Here is an 18,643-nt window from a genome sequence, read left to right as displayed (position 1 = left end):
CCTGAGTCCCAGACCATCTGTGCTGGTGTTCAATTCTCAAGCAGGGCTCCCAGAGACTAAGTGACTCATGGAGGCTAGCTGGCTAGCACAGAGCTGGGACAAGAGCCTACAGCCTACGTGAGTCTTCTGCTCATCGCAAGCCTGCAGGTGCCTGCCACACACTCAGCCTCCAAGCACTTTAGGAGCAAGGGCGGAACCAGCTGCTTTGTGGGTTCCTGCCACCTGGGACAACATTGTGCATTCTAACCACAAAATCCCCTCTACCTCTGGACCCTCCCTCTCTCTCCAGGCCCTGGTTCCTCTGCTTTCAAGAGGGAGGCTGCCCCCCAGCCCCAGCCCAGGGGGGCTCTTGAACATCCTGGACAAGTTTGGAAGCCCATTGCAGACAGTGACGATGTTCTCAGATTTTTCAGACTCTCCCAGCCATGGCCTGCTGCACACCTCAAGCATGTCTATTGAGTGATGAAAAAGATGGAGCAAGAACTAGAAGGAAACGCTTGACAGCTATTATGAAACTTGGACAGAATTATGAAATCCTGTGAGGGAAGGCAGAAAAAATGTCAGCAGTGGGATAGGTTCTGAGTGCCTGGGAAGTCTCAGCATTGCCACTGCCTTCCTGTGTGACCCTGGGAAGCTGTTCCCTTCTCTGGCCTTAGCTCCTCCATCTGTAAAATGGGGAAAGGATTCCGTGGCCCAAACTGCAAGCCACTTCCATGCTCCTTTGCATCCCCACTAGGGGGCGCTTGGAGCCGAGGGCGGGGGGGGGGGCGTGGCGAGAGGGGAGGGAATTAAAAATGAGGTCGGTGGTTTGGTGGGAGAGGAAGTAGAAACCAATGGCTAAACCAAAGTATTTGTTTTCCTCCATGAGCTATACGGTTAGGTCTTCCCTGCAATCTGTGTTTCCCATTACCCGCTAATTCAGAGGCAGATGTCATTTGTGTTATTTAAAATTCTCCCAGAGAAGGTTGGCAAAATGGAGAAATATGAGGAGCACTGGGGAGCAGATAGGGTTTTTTCAATCAAAGTTCCAGCATCAGTGGGTCTGAAAGACAATTGTGCCAATTCAGGAGTAGACAGAGGACGAGTGGGCTTCCAGGCGGGCTGAGAGCCAGGGAACCCGGCTCCCCACCCCCACCCACCCCTGCTTCCAGAGGAGGGTCGGGGCAATTAGACAATCTGCAAGGAAGAGTTTTTTAGTATTTTCATCCATTCATGTGAAAATCATATGCGTGCAAAAATTAGCAGCCTTCAGGGTGTGAAATCTATAAAATAGAAACACAACTTTATATATAGCCAGTTAGCAAATAAAAAAAAAAAAAAAAACCACCCCAGCAATTATAGCCATCCATATGCTCATTGTAAAATTTAGTTTACTCTCTAGCACTCCCCTTTAAACAAACACTGTGGAGAGATTTGGATAAATAAAGATGCTCGACATTTGGAGAGAAGTGTTTCAGCTGCAGGATTTCTTGCCAACACGCAGCAAAATGCCATTTTCCAAGCTTGGGATTGCGTGTTCCAAAAAAAGGGGGCTGAGATATGTGGGGCTCTCTGCTCCAGAATCTCCAAACCTTGGTGGCTGCTCTTTTAGGTTGAAAATTGGCATGCTTGCTTTTTATCCTCCAGCTCTTCCCTCTGGCACCTGGGGGAGTCATGACCCCCACCACTCAGAGCAGCTCTGAAAAATTCTAAGTCTTGGAAGAAGCCCATATGTTCACACTCCAGAGTTTCCTAATAGTGTGACATTTTAATTGTGTATTTGATAAAAACAGATCCAAGGCATCTTCCCGCACACACGAGACAGAAAGAGACCAGCATGGTGAACACCAGCTTCCATCTCCGGCTAGGAGGTCCTGGGCCCATGTAAACTACAGGCCAGCTCTTCTCCTGGCCCCTGCTCACCCTGGGGGGTGCATGACATTTGTCCTGGGTCCCCAGCAGTAATGGACCAGGCAGACGTAGTTCTGAGGCTTCGGGAGGCCAAAAGGAAAGACTTGACTGAAACTTCTCTGCTGCTGCCCAAGCAGGCTCTTCTTTAGCTCTGAGGACGTGGCATTCGTCTCTTTCCCATCAGACCACCCCTGTATTTAGGATGTATTTGAGGATCCATGTGTTCTAGGATGTCCAGAGGCTTAGCTGACTTGGGATGGGTTTTTTTGTTTGTTTTTGTTTTTGTTTTTGTTTTTTGTTTTTTTTTTTGGTTTTTAGGGCCGCACCTGCAGCATATGGAAGTTCCCAGGTGAGGGGTTGAATTGGAGCTACAGATGCTGGCCTGCACCACAGCCACAGGAATAGGGGATCCGAGCTGTGTTTGCAAACTACACTATAGCTCATTGCAATGCCAGATCCTTAACCCACTGAGCAAGGCCAGGGATCAAACCCTCGTCCTCATGGATACTAGTTGGGTCTGTTACTACTGAGCCACAACAGGAACTCCCTGACTTGGGACTTTTTGATTGTGCCCTTTCAGAAGTCCCACAAGAACAGGGACAACTGTACAGGCCCAGTGTCAAGAAGACTCTGGAAGGGGCAGCTACCATCCCTAAAGAGGTGCTGCAGGGTCCACCTGGGGGTGTCCCCACATGGCTTTTCCTTCGCAGAAGCAGCCGCCCCAGCTCTCACGTCTGTGGCATCTGAGGTGCCCTTCTGCTGCCTTCTCTGAGTCACTGAGGCTGAGGAAAAGAGGCAAATTTCCTTGGGACTTTAAGATAAGCAATAGGTCAGGGCATTCAGGGCAAAACCCTGAGAATCCCATTTTGCCAGTCACAGGGGAGGCCACTCTGTTGCTGAATAAGCAGAAAGGCTTGGAGTCTGGTTAAGTGAGAAGCAGAGTTATCGGAAGGTGAGACCTCAGGAAAGTCAGTCTGGAAGAGGAAGAGACAGAGGATGGAGAGGAGGGAAGACCTCCCCCCCTCACCGAGTCTGCTGGGGAAGGCAGCTCCTCTCTGGGGGCCTCATTCTTAAACCTGCAGAACCAAGTGCTGGGGAAATCCTCTGGGACACTTTTATGAAAAATGACAAGCAGGAATATGGTGCAAACCAGTACTGTACCATCTCGCCCCACGTGGGTCTCTCTGAACATGGCTCTTGAAGACAGTGAGGCACAGGCCCAGCTGGGTTCTGGGCTGTGACAGAATTGATTCATCTGCCAACCTCCATGCCCATCATCTGCCAGTCCTGAGCAGGGCTGTTTGCCTTGGGTTACTAGACGGCAGGGACCATGTGTTCATCAGGTACTCTAAGTGGGTCCCTATTCTGGTCTCAGTCTCTGCATGGCAGCCCCTTCCATTCCCCACCCCCCCACCGTGGACTCAGCACCCTGATGGCACTCTCCCTCTCCCCACTCTTTCTGAAGGCAGTTCTCTTGAAGGAATCTGAAACTCACTCACACTGAGGAGGAAATGAATGATGACAGCTTTGTGCTCTATGCTCCCAGGGAATCTAATGGTGGAAGGATTCCAGTCATGGGCAGCTGTATAGGGGAGGTTTGCAATGAAGAATAGATATATCACATCATGAAATGCTGCCGTGCAAGGCCCTGCTTTACCCATCTCACATCTGGGTGGCCCAGTACCAAAGGTAGTTGGCACTCGGTCTTGTGCAAGGGAAGGATGAGGTCCCGTGTGAGGCTATCCAGTCTACCCTTCCCGTGCGTGCTTGTCCCTTGTAGTCAGCTTCTGGCGCCTCTGCCCTTTCCTGTCAGGCTCTCTAGGTGGTAAGGAGCCTCCATGGCCTCCTGGTGTCACACCAGGGCTTCTCTGAGATCCTCTCTGATCCCAAGGGTGGCTGAGCCTGGGCCAACAGGATCTGCTTCCAAGATAAGGTATCATCCTGGGGGCAGTTTCCAAACTAATTTTCCAGTTGGGAAAACACCTTGCCTTTTGGATAAATGTGACCCCTCTCACTGGTTTTAGCTCAAGTCATACCTGCCCCCGACCCCACCCCACCCTGCGAGTGTATCAGATTCTGTCCCCCCAGCTCTGGGAGGACGAGCTTCGTGTTTCCTACTCGAAGAGGCCAGCAAGTGGCAACAGTCACTGCCGGCTCTCCCAGCTTGTCCTGGGAAACATCTCAGATCTGTCCATGTGGGAATAAAGTGAAGACTGACTTATGCCCCAACCTCCAAGGGGCCCACAGATTCAGTCCATCCAGGAAGAAAGGAAACATCTTGCCAATCGGAGCAAGGTGACTGATCAATTGATACACAGCTTGGAGGCTTGTTCTAGCCCTTGGCCTTTTCTTTATTCTTTGGTGACATTCCATTCTCTTGATGGGATTATTTTAAGTTTGGAGAACCAAAACCTCCTTATAAAGCATGGTCATCTTTGAGATTTGCCCAGATGGTTCAAAATGGGTGCTTTGAAGACAACTAATGGCCAGGAGAAAACCACTATGTTGGAATGGAGCAGCTTTCTGAGTACTTCATTTTGGGTTGGTCACACATCTCTATTCCATTTTGCATTCACTATTACCACTGCTCGTGTGAAGAGAAAAGCCACTTTCTGCCTCCCTGATATGATACTTATGGTGTAGTCTCAGTCCCTGGTCCTCAGGCCCTAGACACAAAGGCTGAGGAGGAACATTCTGTGCCTGTGGGGACATTTTCTATAGCCTCCTTCCCCCTCAGCCAGGGATCCGGGGTCATGGCCATGCCGTGACTCATTGTTCAAGGTCATTTCCCAGGAGGCACTCCACTTGGGCCAAGGGCATTGAGGAGGATTAGGAGTGGCTCCTGCCAAGCCCTAACCCGGGTATTTACAATCAGGAAATATGGAGCAGCCCTATCCGCGTGCCGTGGTTACTAGAAATGCTGTGGTTCATCAGGGCCGTGCTGGAAGTGGGTTTGTCATGCTTGGGTAAGAAGTTAATTAAAACAATAAACACCACCCACCAAGAGTTCCAGTATTCTAAGTCCAGTATGCAAAGAACATGATTGAGAGACTTACAGGTAATGACCAGGACAACAGGAAAGTTTAAGTGCTGCCTCTGGGAGGTGGGACTGCGGGCTGGGAGGGGAGGCGAGGGGGACAGTCACAAGCCCTTTGGTGTCATTTGTTTAACTATGGGCATAAGAGGCTTCATGGATGAGGGTGGAAGCATCTTGAGGTTATAGCTAGCCTGCGCATAAGCCAACCGTTGGGCGCTGCTGTGGAACAGTAGAGGGGAAATAGTGCAGGTGGATCCATATCAACAGACCCAACATCTCTTCTCCCAGGGATGGCCTGGCTCTTCCCAGTGGGCCTGGTCTGCATGGCTAAGATGGGGGCCACAGAGAGAGGATGACTGTGGACTTGGAAGAGAGTGGCAGGCAGGGAGAAGGAGGCAGGAGAGAATGGAGAAGGTACACGTGTGTTAGGACTGGAGGAGAGCAGTTGGCTATGGCTATGCTAGGCTCCTGGGAGGCAACAGGGTGCTGGGCTGAGGCCAGGGTGAACTGCTTGTTCACGGTGAAAGATCTCATGCCCAGGATGTCTTCAAATATTGTTCAACTTTTTTTTTTTTTTTAACTGGGAATGGATTATATGTAATTCTGCATGAAAGTGGAGGCTGGGATTAAATGATCCAGGGAGAAGGCCTTCACAGCCTTCAAATTTTTTTCAAATGTTTATTTTCAGGAAGAAAAATAGCAAGTTATTAAAACAAAGAAAGGGAGCTTTAAGACAAAACTGCACAAACAGGTAGAGTTCTAGAAGTCAAGAAGCAGCTTTAAGCCAGCATCTGGACCAGTGGGTATGCCTTCTTTTCCTAACACATCTTGCGCCTGCCATCAGCATCCTCCCCTCTCTCGGTGGCCTCCCCTCCTCCTGTCTGATCCCTGCTCAAAATCTTCCTTTGATTCCCCAATGAGAGCAGTTGGGATCTGAGCTCCTGGGCCTTGGGTTCAGGGTCCTATCATCAGCTACATCTTTCCAGCTTCCTTGGTCTACTCAGCCTAACCCCACCCCCACCCCCACCTGCTGCACAGGGCCACTGTGGGACTCGCCTTGGCACTTGGTACCCTTGTGATCCTGTTCTCTTAGCTCCTTCTGCTTGCAAATCCTCCCTCCTCTTTCCATCTCTTCACCTCTGCTCCCTGAAGCTCACCTGTGATTCCAAGAAGCTTCCTTGCCTACCCAGGCCACAGTGACATTTCCCCCCACACCTGTACAAGGCACTGTACAGAGCACCTCTACCGCCTAGGGCGGGCATCTCCCTCCAGCTGCAACCCACGTCTGCTCTGCCCGCCTAGATGGTCATTTAGACAGGTGTCGTAATTGCTTTGAGGGCTTTATATTACTCATGGAGTTGAAGAGGTCACCGTCTGCACAAAGAGAGGGGCAAGCACCTGTAGGCTGCTTTGTTTGAGGAGGCGTGGGCGAAGGTGACGCTGACACAGGGGGCACCAAGCTGGTCTAACCAGGTAAAGGGAAGATGTGTGTGAGGTGCTCTCAGACCAGCGGCAGGTCTCTCAGCATCACCCCTGTCAAGTTTTCTCTTTCTCTGTCTCACAGTCTACACATCCCCCACGTACACACCAACCACACACATGCTACACACAGAACCCCTCCCAACACCCCCTGAAAGCCTTCCAATGATACCTCTGGGTTAATCAACCTAGAAATATGACTAGGATAAAAAACATCCCCCATCGCCGTCAGATCGCAATCAGCTCTGGGGCTCCGAGTGCTGGCTTCCGGCCAACCCGCCGCCATTCATGCTGGCAAGGCACGGTTTAAAAAAGGAAAGGCTTCTATAAGCTCAAAAGAATGCACAGTGAGAGTTGAGGCGAAGTACTTTCCGTCTGGGTTCACTGGGGCATCTATTTTGGTGACTGGCCTCCCCACTGTGTCAAGGGGGAGGAGAGTGAGAGATGCAGGCTGGGCCCTACCTGGCTGCTGGAACATCAGCATGTTCTGTGGCGAAGTGTGCACGGGCAGCGATCGGGTCCTTTGGACTGAGCTGTGGGTGCGGCTTGGCATGCTGTTGCTGCCCCCGGGGTTGGCGAACCAGAGGTTCTGGGGAGAAACATGAAAGGGGAAACCATTAGTCCAGACATGTGGGCGGGGGGTGGGTGGGGTCGGGGGACGGGACCAGGCCACCAGCCAGAATCTAGGAGGCAAATCCCTTGGGAGACCTCTCTGCTAACTTCTGGAAAAGGGCTTATAGGCCTGAGCCATGTGTCGGCTTACTTAGGGAGGGGGGTTTTAGATTCCATTCATTTTCTTTAACACCCTCCCCTCCCCAAGCCCTCAGCCCCAGGCTCCTCTTGAAGCCTTAGCTTAATCTGGACATGCATCTCCTTCGCTACCTCCAAAACTCTTTTTATCCCTTCTGTTGCCTTTGCTTTTCCTCTCACTTTTCTAGGAAATGGGGGGAGTTCTATAAATGTCTGCAATGAAGACTATTTCAGGGCTCTCATTTGATTTTCTTTTTGAGATTCTTACAATTTACTACAAAGCGAGGAGGAGAAAAAAGAACGCTCAGCTGGCAACAAGCTGGCACAACTCAGCTGGTGTGTTTCTTATGGCGCGGGTGTCCTAGTGGTGATTTCCTCTTGGACGGGTGTGGGGGCTTCCTGCAGCGGTCAGGGCGTGGGGGCTTTCTCCTACCCTGTGCTGCTTCCTTGGGGGAGTGAATCCTGCCTATTTCCTGTTTTTAAACCAAGCTGTCAACCCTCAGCTTCTCATGACAACCTCAGACCCACCTGTGTTCTTCTGACCCCAGCCCCAAATGGCAGATCCCCACGAAGCTGGTGCTGGGTGGGGTGGGGGAAGGGACAAATGGGTCGAGGAGCCAGGGGACAGAGGTCAGCTCTAAGCCACACAGCAAGAACCCCTAGGCAGCCTGGCCTTGATGGACTGGGAATGTTTCAACTCTCCCTCTGACAGCCTCTCTCAGGCTCCTTCCTGTGGCTTCTCTACCACAGCTGGGATCTTATTTGCCTCAGATGAAAAGGCTAAGAAAGCTTCTTAAATGCTCAGGCTCTTCTGGAAGCCAAATCTGGAAGGTGGTGGGATCTGCTGGGACAGGTCAAGGATCAAGGCAAAGAAGAACTAGGTCTGTGAGGCAGGGATAAATTAGGAATTTAGGAGTAACATACACACACTGCTACTCATAAGATAGACAAACGACAGGGACCTACTGTGTAGTACAGGGAACTCTACCCAATACTTTGTAATAACCTATATGGGAAAAGAATCTGAAAGAGAATATATAACACTGAATCACGTTGCTGTACATCTGAAACTAACAGAACACTGTAAATCAACTATACTTCAACAAAAATTGATTAGAAAAGAAAGAAGCCGTAGGTCTTGCATTTCTTCCTACAGGCTCCATGTGCAGGACCCCCACCGTTAAGGTGGTCATAGAGCATCCTAAAGAAATCCCTGGGAAGCCAGGTGCCACCACGGCCTTGCTTTATCCCCAGTGAAATGGTGCAAAGAGCCTCTGAGGCACAGGGACAACTGTCCTCGGTGGAGGGTCCCACCCCCAGGCCACTCCCCTCGCCTTGGGGTCATTATCTGCTGAGATGTCCTGAGCCTGGCTGGCCCACCCTCTTCCCCGGGGAGGAGCAGACCTGTCTTCCTTGTTTCATGATGGTGGGGTTGGCTGCGGTGTTGCGCTGCGTGGAGCTGACGAAGCCACTGGTGCCCAAGAGGCCAAGGCGGGCGGAAGGGACATTCCGGGCAGGGATCTGGTACTGGCGTGGGTTCCGTCTGCCCATGCCACTGCCCACAGAGCCGGCCGTCGGGAGTGAGTTGGACTGTCCAAAGCCACGACTGTGAAATCAAGCAGAGAAGAACCAAGGCCATCAGTCATCCTCAGCCCTTCCCAGCCCCTAGGTGCCTCCTTGGGGTGGGCTCACATTTTGATAGTTATGAGGACTATGGGGGTCAGGGCTCTATGACTGAAATGACAGCTTAATCTGAGCACTAATAGCACTGGGACTCTACGGTGATTCTGCAATCCTCCTGACAACCCGAGGAAGCAGGCATTCTATCCCTTTTACAGCTGAAGTAAAACAGAGAGCTTAATAATTTCCAGAGGTCACACAGCCATTAGGGTGCAGTGCTGGAATATGAGCCCAGTTTCACCAGTGGGATCTCCTTCTTCCGCTGTGTCACATGCCCTGAGCCCTCACGGGCCCAGCCTGAGGCCACACAGCAAGAAAGCGCAGCGCCAGCACCAGTGCCCCTTCCATCAGACCAAAGTCTGTTTCTCAGGTCTGGGTGGGCAGCCGACTTGCAGGAAGTGGCCTTTGAGCATAAGCTCCCCAAGAAAAAAGACGGCATCTGTCCTCATCAATCCCGAGGGGCCCATGCTTGGATAGGCTGCTGGCAGTACATGCAGGTTGAATGAATGAATGACTCGGTCTCTGCCGTCATGATTGCCTCTCCGAATAGAGGAGCAGACCCCACATTGGGGGCTCAGACTGCCAGGCTAAGACGAGGGATATGAGGATGAAGATGATGATGTTGGCAAGCGTTTTGGGCCCAGGACAGTGACCGTTCCCGGTGTCTCAGGCCCTTCCTGCATGAAGACCCTGGTTACACGCTTCGCCTGGGTCTGCGCAGGGAGGTGGCCGGGGACCCCTGGCATCAGGCTTGGACACTCTGCTCCCATTGGTCTGATGACCTCAGCGCCGAAGAACTCTTCCCCTGCAGCAGGGAGGGAGCACGGCAGCCAGCAGGGTTTCAGGAACCAGCACATTCTTTCCAAGAAGAGTCAGCTTTAGTCATTCACTGCTTTTTAAATCGAAATGCTTTACCTCCAATGGCCACAAGATGGAACAGACTTGCCTTGCACAGGGGCAAGTCACACAGGGGAGGTATGCACCAAGCCTGTGTGGAGACTCTGGGAGACAGGGCTGACGTAGTTTAACCAGAAGGTGGGGAGGGGGCTGCTGCCAAACAGTTATTTCCCGGGAAAAAGAGAGTTTTGCGTGGCGGGGGGTGGGGGGAGGCGGTGGAGAGGGGAGGGGGCGGAGCATCATCAGTACAGTTATCTCAGAAAATGTTTCTTTCCTCCCCAGAATTCCTACATTTCCAAGGAAGTGGGGGGCGGGGAAGAGAATTCCACAGTGAACTGGTGGCAACTGATTGTTGGGCTTGTGTTTTTCCACTTCTTTCCAGGCTTTTGTAGCCAAGGGGTTCCCAGTTCTGGTCAGAGGCTCATCGACTCCCAGGGTCTGGGTCTCTCTGTTTATCTTATCCTTCCTCTCACTTTTCCCTTCTCTTCCCTCCTTCTTTTGCTAAGGTTTAAAATGTTTGGTTTGAAAGAAGAAATTTGAGGCAAGAGGAATAGGAGTAATTTCACGTAATGGGAGAGTCCTCCTTTGGAGTATGGACAAGGTGACAGGTGGAGACAAGGATCACGTGGTGTTTTTTATTTTATTTTATTTTTTAACTATGAAAACTTGTTTAATTTTTGGACTCAGAATTTTGGTCACCTGGTAGATGATTCAGTATTCTGCTAAGATTTTTCCTTATTTAGTGCAGATAGCTTTTTGGCTCATTTTCCTTTTTGGTTGGATTTTTAAAAGTTATTTCATATGCAAAAACAGAGCAGTCAAGGAGTGATGCTAAAGTGATCTGTGCTTCCAGGAAGGCAAGACAGTTTTCCTAAGCAATATAACATGGGCAGGGGACTCTGCTATGGGACACTTAGCCATGGGAGAAAGGTAGACTCCTAACGTTAGGACTCATGGAGCTGATGGTAGAGCCCAGAGTGTTTTGGGAATGACCTGGATGGAGGGAGAATTTGGTTAGGCCATCTTTCTAATGATGGTGGGACCCCACTGTGCTGCCTTTAGTTGGTTATTACAAAGCCAGACTTGTTGAGGGTTGTCACTGCTGGTAACCAGAGTGAATGCCTAAGTCACTTAAGATCACTGGACTTAATGAAATAATCATTCTTTCTGGAGAGAGAACAAAATGGCAAAAGTAAGTTTTCATTTTTCTTTCTCTTGCTCAGCCCATCTGTGTCTTTCTCTGCTTTCCTAAATCTAACGAACTGATTTCATTACCTTGAAATGCATGAAAAGGCTGATAAAATAACATTAATAAGAACCAATTAATTTGGGATTTGTGATAATTCAAGCAGGGCCCAGGCTGCAGTTACCTTTGTATTATGGGAAAAGCAGGTCTTCAAAGTAAATTAATAGCATAAAAATATCCCAGAGGTAATATTTATGAGAACAAATTATTTTCTGGAGCTTTAGCAACTTCCAGTTGAACATCCACAAGCACTGATTGAATTCACTCTTATCTAATCAATGAAAGGACGTCCATCAGGGCTCCCACCTGGCAAACCCTGGGTTGGGCCAATTCAAGTGTTGGTTAATAACGCTCTAGAGAAGTCAAGGTTAACAGGAACTCTGATGTGGACCAAGGGCAAAGCAGGGCTGGCAAAGGCAGAGGATGGCACTTTGCAGAGGAGGAGCAAAAGCTTGCAAGTTCCATCTTCATCATCAACTGTGAATTCCTTCCTCCTCTTGGAATTGGAACTTGTCTCATGAGGGCCTGTTATTGCAAGAGGGGTCTGGGTTTTCCTTCTTTTTTGCAGGGCTATTGTTGCCCTTGCAAGAAGAGGGAGGGCTGGGAAGGGCCCCCTCTCCCAGGAGAGAAGGCTGAGGAGCCTCCCTGGCCTTTCAGCTGGGCCCCCAGGAATCCTCAGGGTGCACAAGGGGTCCAGCCCAACCCTCGGGGAGGCCGAGCCCGGAGGCTCGGGGGCAGGGAGCTGGCAATAGAGTATTGTTTTGCCCAATTGTCTTTTCTGCACATCATCTGGAGATCCAGAGGGCTGTCCAGCATCTGCGGTGGTTAAGAGCACTGACTCTGGAGTGGGTGTTGGCCTGCCTCGTCCAAATCCTGAAGCCACTGCCTCCCAACTCCTTTGTAAATCGGGGTTAATAATAGCACCTCTACCTCATGTGGCTGTTGTAAGGATTAAATGCATTAATATTCTTAAGTGCTTGGATACCCACCTGGCACAAAGTAAATGCTAAATGTTTGTTTAATAAATAACTGTGTTACTTATGCTGGAATATGATAACACTTCAATTTTTACATTAATCTTTAATGAAGACTTTTCACAAATTCCAACTGGCCTTATCTCCCGTAGGTAATATAAAACAGTGATGTTTCAAGGCACACTTATGCAAATAAATGCCAAACATTTTAGCAACACAGACAGGGCTTCTCTATATGCATGGTGAAATGAATTCAGAACTTTTTAGGTGCAAGTGAAAAAAAAATGGCAATTTATCTGCTCATGTGGAAGAAAGTAAAATCCAATGTTGATTTTTCAGCACGTCTGCATCACCATGCCCTTGTCTCCCCCAAACTCCCTGTCATTGTTCAAGGCTTCCCCCACCCCTCCCTGTGATTCCTCCTCCAGATTGTCAGTGCAATTCACCTTTAATATGCAACTGGATTCCTCAATTTAAAAACAGAGTAAGGTAATGGGTTCTAAAGTACAACGAGGCTTATTTTTAACTGCATCTGAGAAGCTGAAGTACTATGAAAAATCAAGAATGGTACTGCTCTGCTCTTAGATTGCAGCTAGACCAAAATAGACTAGCACTGGGCTCTTCACCCTACCACCAACTATAATTAGCTTGTCTGCAGCAAGAAGGGAGAAAAAAAAAATTACACTACCACTTAGGGTGCAGAGAGAACCATCCATTTTTGTCCTCTCTGAGACCCCTTATGTGGATAAACCACAGTTTGGCAAGCAATCATTGAATTACACCCCTTACCCCTCCATGCTGATCGGATTGAGACTGTCCTTTTGGCCATGTCAGTTGAGCTGTCAAAGATCACACTTAGCTCTTCCTCTGGGAATCCTTCCCCTTTGCAGCCTTTCCCCAGCCCCACCTGTTTAAGGAATGTGATCTGGACACAGGGCATACTGGGAGACAAAGAATGGTGCCCTGCGTGGTCCCGCCCTGAGAACCCAAGCAGTGAGGTACAGGAACCATCGTGCATTACAAAGAACGAAAGCCCAACATACTTTCTTTGCTGTCGATATCCTGATATGTCTAGAAGGGTTTTCCGAGGGAAAGACCGAAAGAGCTTCTGCACCTGCTGTTTCCATGACAACAATCTTTTTTTCTGTGTCTCTGTAAATGCCTGCAAAAACAAACAGGACTTTTTAATGGGTGACACAGCCTGGCATTAGAGGGAGAAACATGCAATTAATAAGGGGGAAACATCAGAGTCTCTGCGGTTGCCTTTTCTTCACCTGTTTTCAACCTGGTCCAAACAGCAGTCAGTTGCATTTGGGGGCTGCCAGCAATGAAAATTCACATTATTTGACACTGGAGGTGCCCGGTAAGGTACATGCATTAAGCTTTTGATAACCCTTGGTTTGGGTTGCTTTTCTGGCCAATCCATAACCACCTTCCCCTTTCCCCTGACTCCACTCTGGACTCTATTAACTAAGAATGAATTGCACAATTGATTGTTGACTACTCTGGCTTTTGCAGCCCCCCTGCATTTTCATAATCAATGGAAATGCTAAGCTACTCCAAAAATCAATCTGCTTGATGGTGTGTGTTTAGACCCTGGAGTGGTCTGCGGGGCTTTAGACAATGTGGTATATACTCTCTGTGGTTTAGGGCTCTGCTCACACATCTCCAGTTAGGGGTGCCCCCACGCACTCTGCAACCCCAGGGAACCCATCCTCACCTAAATTTTGCCTAAGGTTTAGGAAAATGGGTCAATCTGACACCTTCTCGAGTCTTTTCTACTAACACTGGTGTTGGGGGATGTTTTGCCTACTGCCCCATTCATAACGCACTCTCGTCTATGTCATGGGTTCTTCTGTGCACAGCCTTTGTCCTCAGCGCAGCCCAGGGAGGGACTTTACATGGGGCTGTGGGTCCTCAAGGTGGGGACTCTCAAATTCATGCTATATTAGGGTTCCCCCAAGAGCCTGTTAAAAACGCAGATTCCTAGACCCCCTTCCATACACCTAGAGCCTGATTTAATAGATCTGGAGAGGATTCCCAGCAAGTGTCCTGGGAATTCTGCTGCAGGCATGAGATGAACATGTGGTGTTCTAGATGGTGAGGACCACACACACAACATAGGAGTCCTGTCAAGTGCCTAGACTGTGGTCTGCATACTGTGGTTAAATCCCACCAGATCTCACTGATGAGAGTGAGAGATTCCATACACAAATAGTTTTGTCAATAAAGCATGAAATAAATAGCAATAAACGATTACTTAGAGTAACAGACTCTAAGACTGTTTCCCATAAAGGCAACAAATTTCTTAAACAGGGAAAAAAAATGACGGCTTAATTTTCTTCTAGTGACATTACTCTTTGAGGATCTAAACATGGGAGAGCTGTGTGAACAAAAGCAAAAAGATGTTTTCCATGTTGTGGAGAAGGTACTGACTCCTTGCAAACCCCTCCTCCTGGGGGACCTTTGCTGGATGAGGACAGATGCTGCCCCCACCCCCACTCTGCAAGGCACTCAGTGGCCCATTAGAGAAAAGGGTGCTGATCCCCCTAAAGATGCACGGCGGATAGTCTCAAGGCTAACAGGTGAGGATGTGGTTCTCCGTGGTCCCTCTCATTTGCTGGTGATGCTCACCACGCATCCAGCTATATACACGTACCTCTGAAAACTACAAAGGCAGGCATTTCTACTGAGATAACAAAGACAGGAGTGGACAGAGTCTGCTTTCAGCCAGCTTATTCAGCCACATGTTGAGCAAGGATACAGGATGCAGGTGCGCTTGTCAAAATAACTTGGGGAGGAAGGTCCAGCCTGATGGGTCAGTGGACAGCTCTGGATGCAAATGGGCAGGGCTTGAATCCTTGAACATTTTATTTTATTTTATTTTATTTTATTTTTTATTGGCTGTGCCCACAGCATTTAGAAGTTCCTGGGCCAGGAATCAAACCCACGCCACAGCATTGACCTGAGCCACAGCAGTGACATCACAGGATCTTCAACCCACTGAACCACAAGCGAACTCTTTGAATCCCTGCACATCTTTATGCAAGTTCCTCTGAGATTCAGCTCCATCTAAAACTCAGGATAATAATACCTCCCTCAAAGGGATGTTGTAAGGGTTAAATGAAATCCCAAATGAATGGCATGTAGAGTACTCAGAACATGCCTGGCTCTTGGTCACAGTTCACCACGTGCCCACAGGACACACTCACCAGGAGCTTCTGTTGCACAGACCAGCCCTTGGTGGCAGCATTCAACCATCACCTTTAACCCCAACAAATGACGTCAAGGTCTCAAAACTACAATACTGAGCTGGTCTTGATACAGGAGCCAGCCTGAGTTTCCAAGTGACAAAGGAGTAAATGGCTCACTTTGTAGATGTGCATTCAAAATGCTTCTGGGGACACTCATTTATCTGTGACATTTCCCATGGTGCCAAAGAGCATCCCAGAAGAAGAAGGTGTTTACACCCCTTCCGAGAGGCCAGATCACTCACTCAACACCTGGCCAACAGGCTTACGTAATTTAGGCTGCAGAGAAGAGCAGACCCCTTAGCAGGGCTGTGTGTGGCCTCTCTCAGCCCTGGGAGCTGCAGCCGGGAGGCTGGAGAAGAGCTAGGCCATGGCTGGCAGTGAGTGATTTCTGAAAGCTGGTTCCCTTCCTGACTGCAAATAGCACTCAGTCGTGGGAGCTCTGCTGCAGGCTGAGATGCTGACACCTCACCTCAGCCTGCTCCCGGCCGCTCTGGGTTGGGCTGCCAGCAGCTTCCTCAGGGGCTGGAGGGGAAAGAAGATTCCACACTCCAGAACACCCAGACACAGCCAGTCAGCCACTTCTGAGTCCTCTGTCCCTGTCAGGCCCAGACCCATATGTCTGTCTGGAAGAAGACGTGTCCTACCATTTGTGTGGCTGGTTTACAAGGCTCAGAGAGGGGCGAGAGCTCATCTCCCCAGAACCTTCTGAGGATGCTGAGGAGGCACAAAGCCTGGGCTTATAATCCAGGAGACCAAGCGACTGGCCTCAGAAAAAAGATTCAGAACTTTTTGGAGTTCCCTTCGTGGCTCAGTGGTTAATGAATCCAACTAGGAACCGTGAGGTTGTGGGTTTGATCCCTGGCCTCGCTCAGTGGGTTAAGGATCTGGCGTTGCTATGAGCCATGGTGTAGGTTGCAGACGCGGCTCGGATTCCACATTGCTGTGGCTGTGGTGTAGGCCAGCAGAGCTGTAGCTCTGACTGGATCCCTAGCCTGGGAACATCCATATGCCGTGAGTGCGGCCCTTGAAAAGGCAAAAAGACAAAAAAAAAAAAAAAAAGAAAGAAATTTCCTATGCTTCCTTTTATTGCTCTAAGGAGTTGGTTCCTCTGTCCCTGGGAAGGGAGGAAGGTGTCTTGGCTCAGTCAGCACCCTCCCTCCCCGTGGGCTACAAAACAGCACGCTCGGCTAGGAAAGGGAGCCCTGTCTCCCGGCACATCTTGGTCAGGATGGAGGCTGGGCCTCGACAGGGCCTCACTGGGAGGGCATGTTTCATACACAAAGAGTAACCGGAGGTGTGGAAAATGACTTAAACGCCTTTCCTCTTTCTCAAACTCAAGTAATAAGAAGGCTCGAACAACATTTTCTTGCCAAAGCAGAGTGCAGGCCCCTTTGCTCTGACTCAAGACAGGCAGGCAGGGCATGAGCCCCTTTCTGCCCGTGACTCCTGTCAGCAAGCCTCCACAACCCCCACTGCAATCAGGGAAGATGAGCCATGTGGGGCCACCTTGGCACCGCATTGCTTGGAGTTTCCATGGAGGAAAAGGGGAAAGACACAGAAAGGAGAGCTAGGATGCCCAGGGAGGGCACACATGATGGCAGGGAAGGGAGCACATCCGGCCACAGCTTCAGGGCTGGCAGGAACCAGTGAGGAAGCCAGTGCACCATCCAACAGAGGTAGCTGGAGGACTCATTTTATCTCTTGGGATCAGCAGATAGGAGGCCTCATAGGCCACTTGGAAGTTAACTTGTCCTCCAGCAGGTTGGAGGCTCAATGCTCAGAGTGGGTGTGGGAGAGGAAGCAAGGTTCCAGTTTGCTTTTTCAGAAGTTTCAATGTCTCTGATCAGCCTCATCCTGAAAGCCAGTCCAAACAACCTCCTTCCCTCTACGCACTGCTCCCTCTGCTTGGACTGCTCTCTTCCGCCTCCTCAAGGACCAAATCTTTCCCATTGAGACTCTGCCTGCCTTTCGGTTCTAGCTTGGAGACAGTTCCTCTGGGTTCTGGGCCCACCTCCCCTCCTGGGCTCCGGTCTTGAAGAGGTGACCTTATCATCATGCGTGTAATAACCTGTTTTTCTTTTGTCTCACTGAATCCTCTCCCACTGGAAGCTCCCTAGCCAAGAGCAGGGCTTAGGTGCCTAAGATCTAAAGAATGAATGAGCTCTAAAATCCATCCCTGTGTTCTGACCTTCTCTTCCTCTTTTTTTTTTTTTTTTTAGGGTCACACCTGTGACATATGGAAGTTCCCAGGCTAGGGGTGGAATTTGAGCTGTACGGCCTATGCCACAGTCACAGCAATGCAGGATCCAAGCGGAGTCTGCAACCCACACCACAACTCATGGCAATGCCAGATCCCTCACCCACTGAGCGAGGCCAGGAATCGAACCCAAGTCCTCACGAATGCCAGTTGGGTTCGTAACCTGCTGAGTCACAAGGGGAACTCTTGGCCTTCTCTTCTTTCTGTTGTTTTTTTGCTGGCCCAAATGATAGCCGTGTCAGGATTGGACATTGCAAAGGATGAGTGGGAGTTTGGATGGAGGCCCACAAAGGAATTTATGCCACTGAAAGAGGCAATTGCAAAAATGTGGGTTTAGGAGGTGGGGAGAGGAGTAGCTGGGATGGAAATCCAGAGGGAAATGGTGCATCTGCCTGTGAGGGGCGGGTGGAATCAGAGCACAGAATGGCTGAGGGCCCAGGGAGCTGAAGAGCTGGCTGGCAGCTGAGTGCCTGTGGGCAGCTGGGAGGTGGGAAGTGTGGAGGTCTCCGTTCCCTGGAGCCCACTGGACTCTGGGGGTTCTGGCTACCAACACAGCAGAGCTGAGGGCACTTGGAGGCCTCTAGCATCTTAAGTCTCGCATCAAAGTCCCATAAAAAGACTTCAGTCCTTAGGTTTATCTAGTCCCAAGTTTTGTGAAACCTAGACCTCGTCTCTCTAATTCTCTTGGAAAGGGGCACCTAAGAAGCCACTGGGGTCCTGGATCTGAAGCACAACTGCCTGTCCCCACATGTCCCTCAGGGAAGCCATGTCCAGGACCTGCCTCACTCCCTCGTGAAGCCTGTGCTTGCTCTGAGGGTCTGGGAAACAAAGCCCCTGTCTGCCTCTGCCCTTCTTCAAAAGGACATACAGCTAAAAACAATGCCTATAAAAACCATAAATCAAAACACAACAGGGGTCCCCTGGTGGCCTTATGGTTAAGGACTCAGCGTCATCACTGCTGTGGCTCAGGTTCGATCCCTAGCCCAGAAACTTCTGTGTGCCATGGGTGCAGCTAAACAAACAAACAAACCCCACAGCAGAACAGCCATCAAACCACACACAGCCTATGTACAGACACACATTATTTCTTCTGAATACTCTCTCTTTCTTCCTGCCTTCTTTCAATTTCCCTGAACCAAAAGGCAAAATGTTTCGGCACTGCCCAGGGCTAGGTGGCAA

General features: G+C 49.9%; 1 protein-coding gene across 2 annotated transcripts in view; it reads right to left on the bottom strand.

The window, feature by feature from the left end:
* SAMD4A (sterile alpha motif domain containing 4A) overlaps positions 1-18,643 on the bottom strand; it is a 224,930-nt gene that overhangs the window by 10,174 nt on the left and 196,113 nt on the right. For both annotated transcript variants that reach the window (XM_021102232.2, XM_021102246.2), the window contains 3 exons: positions 12,997-13,115; positions 8,561-8,762; positions 6,869-6,995 (listed from right to left, as the gene is read on the bottom strand). In XM_021102232.2, coding sequence (XP_020957891.1) covers positions 6,869-6,995; positions 8,561-8,762; positions 12,997-13,115 — 448 coding nt within the window. The remainder of the gene's footprint in view (positions 1-6,868; positions 6,996-8,560; positions 8,763-12,996; positions 13,116-18,643) is intronic.

The sequence above is a fragment of the Sus scrofa genome, chromosome 1 (genome assembly GCF_054392235.1).
Source record: "Sus scrofa isolate SSC_HxYL_T2T_F1_AM1 chromosome 1, Sscrofa_HxYL_maternal_Yorkshire_Landrace_v2.0, whole genome shotgun sequence".
NCBI lineage: Eukaryota > Metazoa > Chordata > Mammalia > Artiodactyla > Suidae > Sus > Sus scrofa.
Note: the sequence above shows the minus strand (reverse complement) of the source record. Positions and strands in the feature narration are given on the sequence as shown.